Genomic DNA, 14,376 nt, shown 5'->3' with positions numbered 1-14,376 from the left:
GGCCGCCCTGCAAGGGATGTGGCCGCTACATGTGTGACAGAGATTGCAATCATTTTATCTTAGTTCTGTTCAGTAACAATTGTGTACAACTGATGAAAACAAAAGGGGTAGGAGGGTAATATTAGGGGCATTAGTGGTAGGGTAACCAAAGCACATAAACCCAAGGTAAATATAGTAGCAAGTCCTAGTTGTGATCTTGGAACACCCAAGAGGATAGTATGTGACCGGTCAAAATATATTAATACATTAAAATGTTTGTACACCAATGCCAGAAGTCTGCCAAGCAAAATAGGCGAGTTGGAAGCTCTGGTGCATCAGGAGAGCTATGATGTAATCGGTATTGCTGAAACTTGGCTTCATTCCTCACATGACTGGGCTATTAATATTCCTGGCTATGCACTCTTTCGGAAAGACAGAGTAAAAAGGAAAGGTGGAGGGGTCTGTCTCTATGTGAGAAGTGATCTCAAAGCGAGTGAGAAAGAGGACCTGGTGGGCGGAGAGTGTGATGAGTCTGAGGCATTATGGGTGGAATTGCATACAGATGTGTGTAGTTCAAAGTTAATCATTGGAGTTTGTTATAGACCACTCAATGTTAATGAGGAGGTGGAGACCCAGCTCCTTGCACAGATGGAAAGGGCTGCAAGGGCTGGGACAGTGATAATAATGGGGGATTTTAACTACCCAGAAATTGACTGGGGTAATGGCACTGCTGGGACAGTTAAAGGGCAAAAATGTAAAAACCTATTACAGGACAATTTTATGGTACAGTTTATTGAGGCCCCAACTAGGAATGATGCTCTGTTGGACCCGGTAATCTCAAACCATGCAGAACGTATTACTAATGTTCAGATAAAGGAACATCTGGGTAGCAGTGACCATAACATGATTTCATTTGATGTTAGCTGTAAGCAAAAAATCACATACGGGGAAGATAAAAACACCTAATTTCAAGAGAGCAAATTTCCCAAGGATGAGGGCTGCTCTCCAGGACTTAGACTGGGAGAGAATATTGGCACCAATGGGCACAGAACAGAAATGGGAATTCTTCAAAAAGACTGTTTGTGATCTCACTGCAAAGTATATTCCCATGGGCAATAAGTTTAAAAGGTTAAAAATAAAACCGATGTGGCTCACGGCCAAAGTTAAAACAGCTATAAAACTATAAGAAAAGAGATTTTAAAAAATATAAAAATGAAGGAACGCTAGTGTCATTTAAATGTTACAAAGAATATAACAGAATATGTAAAAAGGAAATCAAGGATGCAAAAATTCAAAATGAAAGACAGATTGCAAAAGATAGTAGGACAAACCCCAACAAAAATCTTTAAATATATTAATAGTAAAAAGGTCAAGTCTGAGCATGTAGGCCCTTTACAAAATAATCTGGAGTGGGTGACTGGGGACAAAGAGAAGGCTAACTTATTAAATACTTTCTTCAGCTCTGTGTATACAAAGGAGCATGGGGGAGCTCATGTCCATAATGGGGGTGGAACTGACGCAGCCCCAAATCCACAATGGCTCAAAAGTGATATGGTCCAGAAATATTTAGAAAGAATAAAGGTGGATAAAGCACCTGGACCTGATGGCATCCACCCACGGATCCTAAAAGAATTGAGCTCTGTAATTTCAAAGCCATTGTATCTAATTTTTAGGGACTCATTAATGACAGGAATGGTACCACTGGATTGGCGCAGGGCCAATGTGGTGCCTATATTTAAAAAGGGAACAAAGTCTTTACCAAGTAATTATAGACCCGTTAGTTTAACTTCTATAGTTGGGAAGATACTGGAGGGATTAATAAAAGACCACATAGACGAGTTCTTGTAGGAAAAAAATATTTTGAGCAACAGACAGCATGGATTCATGAAAGGCAGGAGTTGTCAGACAAACCTGATTTTTTTTTCGACCCTGGACTCGAGTCCGTCGGAAAAAAAAGATTTGAAACATGTTCTAAAAAGGTAAAGTCCGTCTGATTTTTTTTGACAGCAAAGGTCCGATGAAGCGCCCCCGCCACACACACACACGGTCGAATTGTCCGACGGATTTGTCACGTCGGACCTTTGCTGTCAAAAAGTCCGGGCCCGTGTGTACACACGGGCATAAAGGCCATCACTTTGCCTGGGCCAATAATGGAACAGTCCAGCCAGCAACAATGTAGCCATCAATTTGGTTCTTACACGATCAAATACTCCTTTTTCTCCAATGAGCCGGGTCCTTGCAAAGGCGTTTATCTCTAGAGTGTAGCGAAGGTGTGGAATTATCAGCTAGGGAAAAAAACAAACAAAAAAAACATTTGTTTAAGAAATGGCATTTTCTGTAGGTTAGACAGCTAAAATATCATGATAGGTTACCTTATTGCCTATCAATTTATAACTGAACTTTAACCACCATGAGAAATCTACCTACAGTATCTCACAAAAGTAAGTACACCCCCCCCCCCTCAGTCACATTCTTGTAAATCTTTTCTTCTATCTTTTCATGTGACAACACTGAAGAAATGACACTTGTCTACAATGTAAAGTAGTGAGTGTACAGCTAACAGTGTAAATTTCCTGTCCCAATCCATGCCAGCTATCCGTGCCATCTATCAGTGCCAATTTGTGCCACCTATCAGTGTCCATCCGTGTCGCCCATCAGTGCCGCCTATCAGTACCCATCAGTGCCGCCTATCAGTGCCACATATCAGTGCCACATGTTAGTGCCCATCAATGCCACCTCATCAGTGCCACTTCATTCGTGCCACCTCATCGGTGCCACCCCACCAGTGCCCATCAGTGAAGGAGAAAAACGTACTTATTTACAACGTTTTGAGACTGAAACAAAAGAAAAACATTTTTTTTTTTTTGCTTTAGCAAAAAAATAAAAACCGTAGAGGTGATCAAATACCACCAAAAGAAAGCTCTATTTGTGGGGAAAAAAAAATTCATTTTGGTACGGTGTAGCACGACCGCGCAATTGTTATTCAAATTGCGACAGCGCAGAAAGCTCAAAATCGGTCTGGGCAGGAAGGTGTTTAAGTGCCCCCCCCCCCCCCCCCCCCCCGGTATTGAGGTGCTTAAAAAAAACAATTGTTTTAAAAACAGTTTTTTTCCATTGATCCATGTCCCCTGGGGCAGGACCCGGGTCCCCAAACACTTTTTTATTGCAATAACTTGCATTTAAGCCTTTAAAATGAGGACTTTTGATGTTTCAGGTTTGTGTCCCATAGACTTTAATAGGGTTCGCATGTTCGCTAGAACTTTTTGCCTATTCGAGGTGTTCTGGCTGCGAACCGAACCACAAGGGGGGGGGGGGGGTCCCTAGTCTGGAGCCCTGGAGAGATTGTTCTTTACTCAGCAAAGAGGGTCCCATCCTCATGGGGCTGTTGCCTCTGAGGCAGCCTATGGACTCCATTGCTGTTCTGAGGCACCCATCTTGGGGATGTGTGAGCAATAACCCCTCTCCTGTTTAAAGTGTCTCCAAGCAATAAATATTTAAAAAAAATCCATTCCCTAGACCAGTGATGGCGAACCTTGGCACCCCAGATGTTTTGGAACTACATTTCCCATGATGCTCAACAACACTGCAGAGTGCATGAGCATCATGGGAAACGTAGTTCCAAAACACCTGGAGTGCCAAGGTTCACCATCACTGCCCTAGACGGAGTTATTGGAGCCGGTGTGTATGGACTGGTGCTTGGGGGGGGGGGGGGGGGAAGGCGGCCTCTATACCAGGCAACCATTTGAGCACAGTGCGCCAAAAAATGTTTTCAAAGAAATTGAGTGTGACGATTTTAAAACAAAAAAAAATAATTAACTTCACACTCTCAATCACGAAAATGATTTTTGATAAAATAAATGCTGTAAACTACAAGAGTAATAGTGACTAATGAACATCCTGCACTCTCATGCCTCAGATCACTGTCCCCCACTGTCATACCCTGCACATCTGCTCCACCTATCTGCCCCCTGCCCATCTGTCTCACCACTTTAACCCCCTGTACATCTGCCCCACCTCTGTACCCCCTGCCCATCTGTCTCACCACTGTAACCCCCTGTACATCTGCCCACCTCTGTACCCCCTGCCCATCTGTCTCACCACTGTAACCCCCTGTATATCTGCTCCACCTATCTGCCCCCTGCCTATCTGTCTCACCACTTTAACCCCCTGTATATCTGCCCCACCTCTGTACCCCCTGCCCATCTGTCTCACCACTGTAATCCCCTGTATATCTGCCCCACCTCTGTACCCCCTGCCCATCTGTCTCACCACTGTAACCCCCTGTATATCTGCCCCACCTCTGTACCCCCTGCCTATCTGTCTCACCACTGTAATCCACTGTATATCTGCCCCACCTCTGTACCCCCTGCCCATCTGTCTCACCACTGTAACCCCCTGTACATCTGCCCACCTCTGTACCCCCTGCCCATCTGTCTCACCACTGTAACCCCCTGTACATCTGCCCACCTCTGTACCCCCTGCCCATCTGTCTCACCACTGTAACCCCCTGTACATCTGCCCACCTCTGTACACCCTGCCCATCTGTCTCACCACTGTAATCCACTGTATATCTGCCCCACCTCTGTACCCCCTGCCCATATATCTCAACTCTGTAACCCCCTGTACATCTGCCCACCTCTGTACCCCCTGCCCATCTGTCTCACCACTGTAACCCCCTGTATATCTGCCCCACCTCTGTACCCCCTGCCCATCTGTCTCACCACTGTAACCCCCTGTATATCTGCCCCACCTCTGTACCCCCTGCCCATCTGTCTCACCACTGTAACCCCCTGTACATCTGCCCCACCTCTGTACCCCTTCCCATCTGTCTCACCACTGTAACCCCTTGTACATCTGCCCACCTCTGTACCCCCTGCCCATCTGTCTCACCACTGTAACCCCCTGTACATCTGCCCACCTCTGTACCCCCTGCCCATCTGTCTCACCACTGTAACCCCCTGTACATGTGCCCACCTCTGTACCCCCTGCCCATCTGTCTCACCACTGTAACCCCCTGTACATCTGCTCACCTCTGTACCCCCTTCCCATCTGTCTCACCACTGTAACCCCCTGTACATCTGCCCACCTCTGTACCCCCTGTCCATCTGTCTCACCACTGTAACCCCCTGTACATCTGCCCACCTCTGTACCCCCTGCCCATCTGTCTCACCACTGTAACCCCCTGTACACCTGCCCGCCTCTGTACCCCCTGCCCATCTGTCTCACCACTGTAACCCCCTGTACATCTGCCCACCTCTGTACCCCCTGCCCATCTGTCTCACCACTGTAACCCCTTGTACATCTGCCCACCTCTGTACCCCCTTCCCATCTGCCCCACCTCTGTACCCCCTGCTCATCTGTCCCACCAATGTACCTCCTTCTGCTCTGCCCTGCCACTGTATCCCCCTGTACTAATGCCCCACCTCTTTACCCCCGCCTCTTCTGCCCCATCAATGTAACCCCCTGCTCATCTGTACCACCACTGTAACCCCCTTCTCAGTTGGCACAACACTGCACCCCCCCTGCTCATCTGCCCCATTACTGTAACCCACTTGCTGTTCTGTCCCACCGCTGAACCCCCTTCTCATTTTTTCCACCACTGTACCTCCCTGTACATCTGCCCCACCATCATACCCTCCTGCTCATCTACCCCACTGCTGTACCTTCTTCTCATCTATGATATGTGTGATATGCAGAGCGGTGCAGGGAAGCAGAGATGAGACATCTACCTGTCCTGGCACACTCGTCCCTGCTGATCCACCTTTTGCCTCCAGCCCACGTGCTTGTATGTGATGTACTGTATGTGATGTATGTGATGTATGTGATGTACTGTATGGGATGTATGTGATGTATGTGATGTACTGTATGTGATGTATGTGATGTATGTGATGTATGTGATGTACTGTATGTGATGTACTGTATGTGATGTACTGTATGGGATGTATGTGATGTATGCGATGTACTGTATGGGATGTATGTGATGTACTGTACTGTATGGGATGTATGTGATGTATGTAATGTACTGTATGTGATGTACTGTATGTGATGTATGTGATGTACTGTATGTGATGTATGTGATGTACTGTATGGGATGTATGTGATGTACTGTATGTGATGTATGTGATGTACTGTATGTGATGTATGTGATGTACTGTATGGGATGTATGTGATGTATGTGATGTACTGTATGTGATGTATGTTATGTATGTGATGTACGGATGTATGTGATGTACTGTATGGGATGTATGTGATGTATGTGATGTACTGTATGGGATGTATGTGATGTATGCGATGTACTGTATGTGATGTATGTGATGTACTGTATGGGATGTATGTGATGTACTGTATGTGATGTATGTTATGTATGTGATGTACGGATGTATGTGATGTACTGTATGGGATGTATGTGATGTATGTGATGTACTGTATGGGATGTATGTGATGTATGTGATGTATGTGATGTACTGTATGTGATGTATGTGATGTACTGTATGGGATGTATGTGATGTATGTGATGTACTGTATGTGATGTATGTTATGTATGTGATGTACGGATGTATGTGATGTACTGTATGGGATGTATGTGATGTATGTGATGTACTGTATGGGATGTATGTGATGTATGCGATGTACTGTATGTGATGTATGTGATGTACTGTATGGGATGTATGTGATGTATGCGATGTACTGTATGTGATGTATGTGATGTACTGTATGGGATGTATGTGATGTACTGTATGGGATGTATGTGATGTATGTGATGTACTGTATGGGATGTATGTGATGTATGTGATGTATGTGATGTATGTGATGTACTGTATGGGATGTATGGGATGTATGTGATGTACTATATGTGATGTATGTGATGTACTGTATGGGATGTATGCGATGTCACATACAAGCATCTGTAAAGGATGCGCAATGATGAGCTCAGGTCAGGGGCATTTTCTGAAAGCAGCGGGCATGTGTGCGCAAGATCGAGCCCCCGCAGCTGGGAAAAAGTCCGGTGCTGAGTGCCGCAGTAAAATTGGGTGCGATTTTCATTGAAGACTGGCTGTGGCTTAAAAGGGACACAGAGTGCAGGGGTTCAATAGTAAGCATCGCAAAGTTCAGGGGTCAGGTGTAAGCGAGTTCAGATGTTGGGAGTAGGTGATGTAGAGGTTTGTAGTAGATGCAGAGCTGAGGGGTCAGTAGTAAGTGACATATATATATATATATTGTGGTAGTATGGTACCCCACCAGCAGAAGGATGCAGGGTTCTCAACAAGGCAGGTTGAGGGGCTCCAGGAGAGTTGTTTGTTTGGGAGGAAACTGGCTTTTCAGTTTCCTCATTGTTTTCAAAGATCCAGTTTGGAACCTGGAGCCCGGAGATTCCATAGTGTTATGGGTGGGACGGAATCTCCAATCCTGGGTCCGGGTTTTGGGAACAGCCTGGTCTGGCTGGTTGATTGCACAGCTGGGTCCTGGGCTTATAACAGAGCCAAGACCAGGGTTCTGGGCTCCACCCTCCCGAGGAGTCCAGGCAAGCAAGGGAGAAGCATGCATGTCTGCATGGTATAATCAGAGGGCCCAAAGCTGTGGGCTGAGCAGCAAGGAAGATAAAAAGAGGTACAATAGTTGTACGATATCTCTGTTATATGTCATTTTAATAGAAATGGCTCATTTGCTGGCAATTCTTCTAGGGAACAGCAAGATATCCAGTCATTCTCCATATAATTAATAAATTGCAGACTCTTTACTCACCTTATGCACTGGGTGCCCCATTGGAAGTTGCCTGGTAGTTGCAATTGAGAAGACCTCGGCTAGGAGATGTGTACGGAGAAGGTGAGTGTCAACTTCATGCAACTGAACATCAGCACTACGCACCCAGATCTTGGCCAATAGCCAATCATATTTTGAGTCAGTGGGCAGGAAGATGGGAACATTTTCTTCGGGGGTCTGAGATATCTGGAATACAAAAAAAAGATCATGGGATTTATTTATTGGCCATGACATTTTACCCAAAGTATTGTATTTTACTGTTCTGATCTTGTTTTATTTACCATTATATTGCATTGAATTACTTGTATAATGGTCCAGGCATCACAAACTTGTTTTCTTGAACAAAAGTTCATTCATGCTGCTTTTCCTTAAGCGCTTGCAAAGCATGCTAGTGTAATTGAATGCACAGTCTGGCCTGGGAAGGAGGGGGGTGTGGAAACTGAAAAACTTGAGGAGAGGGGAAGCTTGGAACAGAGTAACTTGGGTGAAAGGTGGATAAGCCATGAGTCTGGAGCAGAGCAGCTCAGAACAGCCTTGGTAAAGGGGGGAGTGGAAGAGAGCAGCCTGGGAAAAGGGGTGCCTAGAACACATCAGCCTTGGTAAATGGGGGGGCGGGGGGGCCTGGAACCAGGGGCGGACTGACCATTCGGGCACTCTGGCAATGCCCAAGGTCCCTATGCCACTAAGGGGCCCCATCAGTGTTGCCATCCTCAATGAAACCATGGACAGTATCTAAAAATCTGTTTTTTAAAAAATACCAAGATTATAGCTGCCCCGCCTCTCCAGTACCTTTTCAGTGTGTGTATGTGTATTCTGTGTGTGTATACACAGTGTGTGTATTGTGTGTCTGTGTGTATACTGGGTGGCCCCATAATCTATTGCCCGGGGCCCCATGAGTTGTCAGTGCGCCCCTGCCTGGAACTGAGCACCCTTGGGAATGGAGTACTCCAGAAGAGAGCTATCCAACAACACAGCTCACAAATCCCTACACAGGTTTAGATGTGGGACAAATGCTATGTGCACAGGATCCCCAGGTAGATTTAACAAGATGAATTTTCTTCTGGTGATAGATCTTCTTCTTTAAACTAGTGGCATGTACATCCAGAACAAAAAAAATAAAATAAAAAAAGGAATCCTCTCCATTATTTACACCATCATACTTCTGTCAATGCTAAATGCCTGGACTCAGTAGCCCTGACTCCAAAATGAATAGCAAATACTGCACACAGCCAATTGGCGGCACAGTGGTATAGGGGTTAGCACTCTCACCTAGCAGCAAAAAGGGTCATTGGCTCAAATTCCAACCACAGCACCACCCGCCCAGAGCCCACACACCCCCCGCACCCGCACAGCCCCCCCCCCCCAGGCACCCCAGCCCCCCCCCCCACACACACCAAAGACACACAGGCAGGCCAAATGACCCCCGTCCAAAATGGGCCCCAGTATATGAATGGGGACCCTGGATTATGGACCCTGGATCGTGTGCCCCATGGGGCCAGGGACCAATGCGACCGTGCAACCGTGGGCTCCTTGAGGGCAGGGACGGATGTGAGTGTGCAATGTACAGGGATAGGGACAATTGTAGGCACCTCACTCGGGTTGAACTGGATGGACTGGAGTCTTTATTCAACCTTAGTAACCACCATTAACCATGTGAGCCACACCAAAAGGAATCCACCAGGACTGGGGAGACACGCCCGAGAGGACTGGGGAGACACGCCCGAGAGGACTGGGAGATTGCAGTCTGAGGTGGGTACAGAACCAGGTGAGAGAACTGTGGAAACATGGGAAATGGACAAAGGCAGCTGCAGCCAGGAGGGCTGTCAGGGCCTGAAGATGTGGTACTGGGCTCAGTAGCCACGCAGCCAGCGAGCACTAAAGAACTACCATATTTTTGTTGCTACACTAAAAGGGGCCCGATGTCCTTGCCTGCAAAGGGCATCTACTTTGGGCCTGGCTGAGCCAGTGTCAGGCCTACAAAATCAGTGCTAGCTGGTGCTGAAAAGGAGAAGAAATGGAGTGATGTATATACTGGATGTATGTATAGTCCCAAATTGCAATGTTCTGATCACCTGCTTGGGTATCCCATAAGTCCCCCCCCCCCCTTTTGGGCAAACAAAATGCAAGGACTGCTTTATGGTCTCTGAGGAGTGTAAAAAGTGTTGGCAGGGTGACAGGTGGTCTACTATACTCAGCAGCCCTCACGAGGGTAGATATGGATAGTAGCAGCAGCGTTCACAGCCGCACACGAGGATGACAGCTGTGAAAATGCCTGGTGGATGTCGGGAGAGGGGGTATGCATGGCGCGTTTTCAGGGACTTCGCCTTTTCTTTCAAATGCCTTTCTTAAATTCAAATTTCAAATTCAAAGTCCCTGGAAACGTGGCATGCACACCCCCTTTCCTCTCCCGACATCCACCAGGCATTTTGACAGCTGAGAATGTTGCCGATACTATCCATACCTTGAGCTGGCTGGTGCCCTGTCATCCTTGGTCTCTGTTTGCTAAGTGATGCCTACAGCCCCACAATGATCGCTGTTGCTTGGTCTCAGGTTTTTCCCTTTTCATGCTAACTTCAATGTAAGCGTGCTAATTATTTTAATAAAGTGATTTTTATATAATAATAACCTCAGCGCCGTGCTGTTCATTTTCTTCTGCATTGAGGTGATCCTACCCAGTTCTTCTGCAGGAGCTGCGGAGGTTCCAGTCTCAGTCCTTTCTCCATATTGGCCATCCATTTGCATCATTCCTTCCTCTACCCTGTTGATGGTCTACAGATACAGATGAAGGTTCCAATGGAACCTTCCTAGGAGAAGTGCTGTATGTACTGTGTCCTTGTACACTTTTGAATTTGCTATCTTTGTGAATAAGAAACTCCTGCTAGCCTTAATGTCTAGGAACCTTATCCAATAGGCAGGGTAACTGTAGTTTCTAAAATGTTTGGGAACACAGAGGTAATTTTAGAGGTCCTCTCCATACCACTTTGTTCTCTTTCTCTCTATTTCCTCCATGATAGCCTTAGGCACATATGGGTATTCCAACCCATCTACCTTCCTTTGCAGATTCTCTGAAATCTGGAGAATTGGGGCAGCTCTTCCTTAACTCCTTTACCAGGCAATACACAAGTATCAGGGACTCTCAAGATCAACGCGTCGTGGGCCTCATTTTGTGCTACAAAATGTGCAAAAGTGCACGGAGGGGGAACAGATCCAGCCTGTGCTCACTGTAGGCCACAACAAGGTGCAGTCTCTTACTGTTCTCAAGGATCTGGGTAGCATGTTTTTGGTGACCTGGTTCATCTGGACTTCCTCCAAGAGACCATCTAGCTCAGCCATTCTCAACCAGGGTTCTGTGGAACCCTGGGGTTCCTCCAGAGGTTGCTAGGGGTTCCTTGATCTGTGGCGGATGAACCACTTTTTTGATGATGCCTACGGAGTTCAAGGTTCAACATCACTTAGCAATGCCAGCAGCATGACACCAAATATCTTTTTAGCTGTCTTTTTAAGGGTGGCAACCTGAGAACCACTTTAGGGGGGGGGGGGGGGGGCATTATTCCTATTGGTCGCCAGTATCTGGGGCATTGTTCCTATTGACCCCTGATAAATTGGTTTTAGTAAGGGTTGCTCGAGACCTTTAAAAATAACTTTTCGGGTTCCTCTAGGGTTAAAAGGTTGAGAAAGTCTGATCTAGCTCCTCAGTCTTCCTGATGATCCCCCCCACCAGGACCAGTTGAGAGCAATGTAAGATACCCCAAAACGAAGCAGATGTCTAATGGAGGAGACTTCTAACTTGATAGTAGCACTAGTAATTCTCAAGGGAATGATATTCACCTAGGGCAGTATATATGTGCACAGCTGAGAACCAGGCACCAAAAAAGTAGCACAAATAGTGGAAGACTGAAGTAGTCCAAGTTTCAGTGCCCAAGGTCAAGAAAACTCTAGCTCGAGAGGAGGTTTTACTCACGGGGTCCCAAAGCGTACACAGTCCATGGGCATGACCACCCAAATGAGGTCCAGCATCCAGCCCAGGAGTGCTCCAGGGCAAAACAGATCTATTTCCTCACAGGGGAAAGAACCCTTTCCTCTGGACTCCAGCCTATTTAACAGGAACCCATCCACCATCTGGATACACCTCCTCAGGGTTTGGTTAGGCCCTACTAAATATTTAGGCAAGGTATTTGCATCCTCCTGCTGTCATGGTTATGCAGTGATCTTCCTGTGTTTGCTTACCTCCCCTCATGTGTTCAGACTAAGAGGCCAGCCACTTCCACCTGGTGGTTTTTATAACCTCTCCTCTAAGCATGGCTCCACCCCAGGCCCTATCAGGGAGCCCTATATTAACCTGTGCACTGCAGGCCATCAGTGCTGATCAACCATTGTGTATTCATTTGTGTGTTAGCTTCCTGTTACCTACTGTGTGCTCTTCTACTGTTTTCCGTTACCGACTTTGACGTGTCCTTGACTATCCCTGTTTGCCTGTGATCCTGACCTTTTGGCGTGTCCCTGACTATGTCTGTCTGCTTGTGGCCCCGACCTTGGCTTTGTCCCTCACCATCCCTATCCTCCTGTTGCCTACTGTGGGTGTGAGCTGGGGGACCCTGGGGGGTCGCGACCTGGAGCCAGTTGCAGCCAAGTCCATCCTCAACACTCGAGGCTCTGGTGAACACCTGCTGGCTCTTAGACTCCGCGCCCCAGGGAATCTTACGCTCTAACCCAAGTGGGACCTGTCTCCCGTCCGCAGCAGTCAGCAGTAGGGTCCACAACCTCGCGGTGCACTCCTGATCCCTACGGTGTGCATCTGTCACCTCGCCTCAAGGTGACCTGACACCTGCCCTAATTCTCAATAGCTTCTCCTAGAGTCGGGGGGGGGGGGGGGGAGGCAATCAAACTTCCAGCCTGTAGAGTCTTGAGCAGGCCAAACTAAAATCTGGCCCCCCGTGGCTACAGCAGTAGCCTCATACTAAATTGACCTCGCAGTCTATGTAGAAGGGTGCTAAAACCATAAATACATAAGTGAAAATACCTGGATGGCAATCGGGACAAGCTGATCCTGAGTATTCTTCCACAGTAGACACATAGGGGTTGCAATGTATTGACGCTTTTCGTTGATAGTATTAGCAGGAATATCCTTCAAAAGCTCATAATCTGCCAGGAAAATGTGACCTCTCTGAAAGGTAACAATTACAAAATCTGATCAGCAGTGAAATACAGTAAATGAATGAATTTCCTCTACGTGCGCAAAATGTTTATTTTGTTACATAGGACCAAACCACTGAGCTAAATAAAGTGTATGTAAAGACAAAAAATGATGTTTATTTTGGATAGAAGAACACACATGGATTAGAAGCTCCTATGAAGGTTCAGATTTCTTTTCACTTCTTGCGTCTCGGAGGAAATCCATCCTATTGTGACGCAGCAAAAAGAAAAAACAGACAAGGGTTTCAACCCTTCCCTACTGTATCCAAAACTTAAAGCGGAGTTCCCACTGTTACTTTTTAATTTTTTAATTATTTTTAGGATGCATATCTTTTTGTTACGAGGTTTATTTTGATAACTCGCGCTTTTTTTATTGATTAAATCGGCGCTCGATTGCCGATTTTCATATAGGAATATATCTTATATTCTTGTTTAGTAGCAGTTTCCATAGTGCTTGTGGGCATGTGAAGCCCACAAGCACTATCTTCCCGGGCTGTGGTGCAGCTGAGCGACCAGCATGCCCCCGCCCCGTTCTCGCGCATGCTCAGTAATGCGCCGTAAAGTATACAGGTTGCCATAACAAAAGGGGCGTCGTCGGCGGAAGTGCCCGCCCCGTTGTTATGGCAACCTAGCCCTCAGCGCTGCCCACTGCTTCCTGGGAAAGGATGACACACATCTCCCCCAGGAGCAGTAGCGAGCGGAGGCACCGAGGGAAATGACGTCAGGAGCCGAGGTGATAAAGTAGGTGGATTTCGAGGGGACCGCATAGCAACAGGCATAAAAAAGTAAGTAAAAAAAAAAAAACTTTGGAGTTTTTTTTTTTTTTTTTATGTATTTCATGCACATTAACCACTTCAGCCCCAGAAGAATTTACCCCCTTCCTGACCAGAGCACTTTTTGCGTTTCGGCACTGCGTCGCTTTAACTGAATTGCGCGGTCGTGCGGGGTGGCTCCAAAACAGAATTGACGTCCCTTTTTTCCCCCCACAAATAGAGCTTTCTTTTGGTGGTATTTGATCCCCTCTATGGTTTTTATTTTTTGCGCTATAAACAAAAAAAAAAAAAGCGACAATTTTGACAACATTATCCTATAATAAATATACCCCCAAAAATATATATAAAAAAAACATTTTTTTTTCTCAGTTTAGGCTGATACGTATTCTTCTACATATTTTTGGTAAAAAAAAAAAAAAAAAAAAATCGCAATAAGCGATTATTGATTGGTTTGCGCAAAAGATATAGCGTTTACAAAATAGGGGATCGATTCATGGCATTTGTCATTAATATATATTTTTTTACTAGTAATGGCGTCGATCAGCATTTTTTATCATGACTGGGACATTATGGCAGACACATCAGACATTTTTGACACATTTTCGGGACCATTGTCATTTTATACAGCAATCAGATCTATACAAAAAACGGATTTTTAAATACAGCTTAC

The 14,376-nt window shown here is 46.2% G+C and overlaps 1 protein-coding gene across 1 annotated transcript in view; it reads right to left on the bottom strand.

Annotated features, from left to right (window-relative positions):
- The window catches only part of LOC143957706 (hydroperoxide isomerase ALOXE3-like), a 261,902-nt gene that overhangs the window by 74,551 nt on the left and 172,975 nt on the right, over positions 1-14,376 (bottom strand). Inside the window, exons 8-10 of the mRNA XM_077467399.1 lie at positions 12,761-12,904; positions 7,723-7,926; positions 2,178-2,264 (exon numbers count right to left, since the gene is read on the bottom strand). Of these exons, the coding sequence (XP_077323525.1) occupies positions 2,178-2,264; positions 7,723-7,926; positions 12,761-12,904 (435 nt within the window). The remainder of the gene's footprint in view (positions 1-2,177; positions 2,265-7,722; positions 7,927-12,760; positions 12,905-14,376) is intronic.

Source organism: Lithobates pipiens, unplaced genomic scaffold, assembly GCF_037356315.1.
Source record: "Lithobates pipiens isolate NorthernLeopardFrog02 unplaced genomic scaffold, aLitPip1_a1.2 Scaffold_55, whole genome shotgun sequence".
Taxonomy (NCBI): domain Eukaryota; kingdom Metazoa; phylum Chordata; class Amphibia; order Anura; family Ranidae; genus Lithobates; species Lithobates pipiens.
Note: the sequence above shows the minus strand (reverse complement) of the source record. Positions and strands in the feature narration are given on the sequence as shown.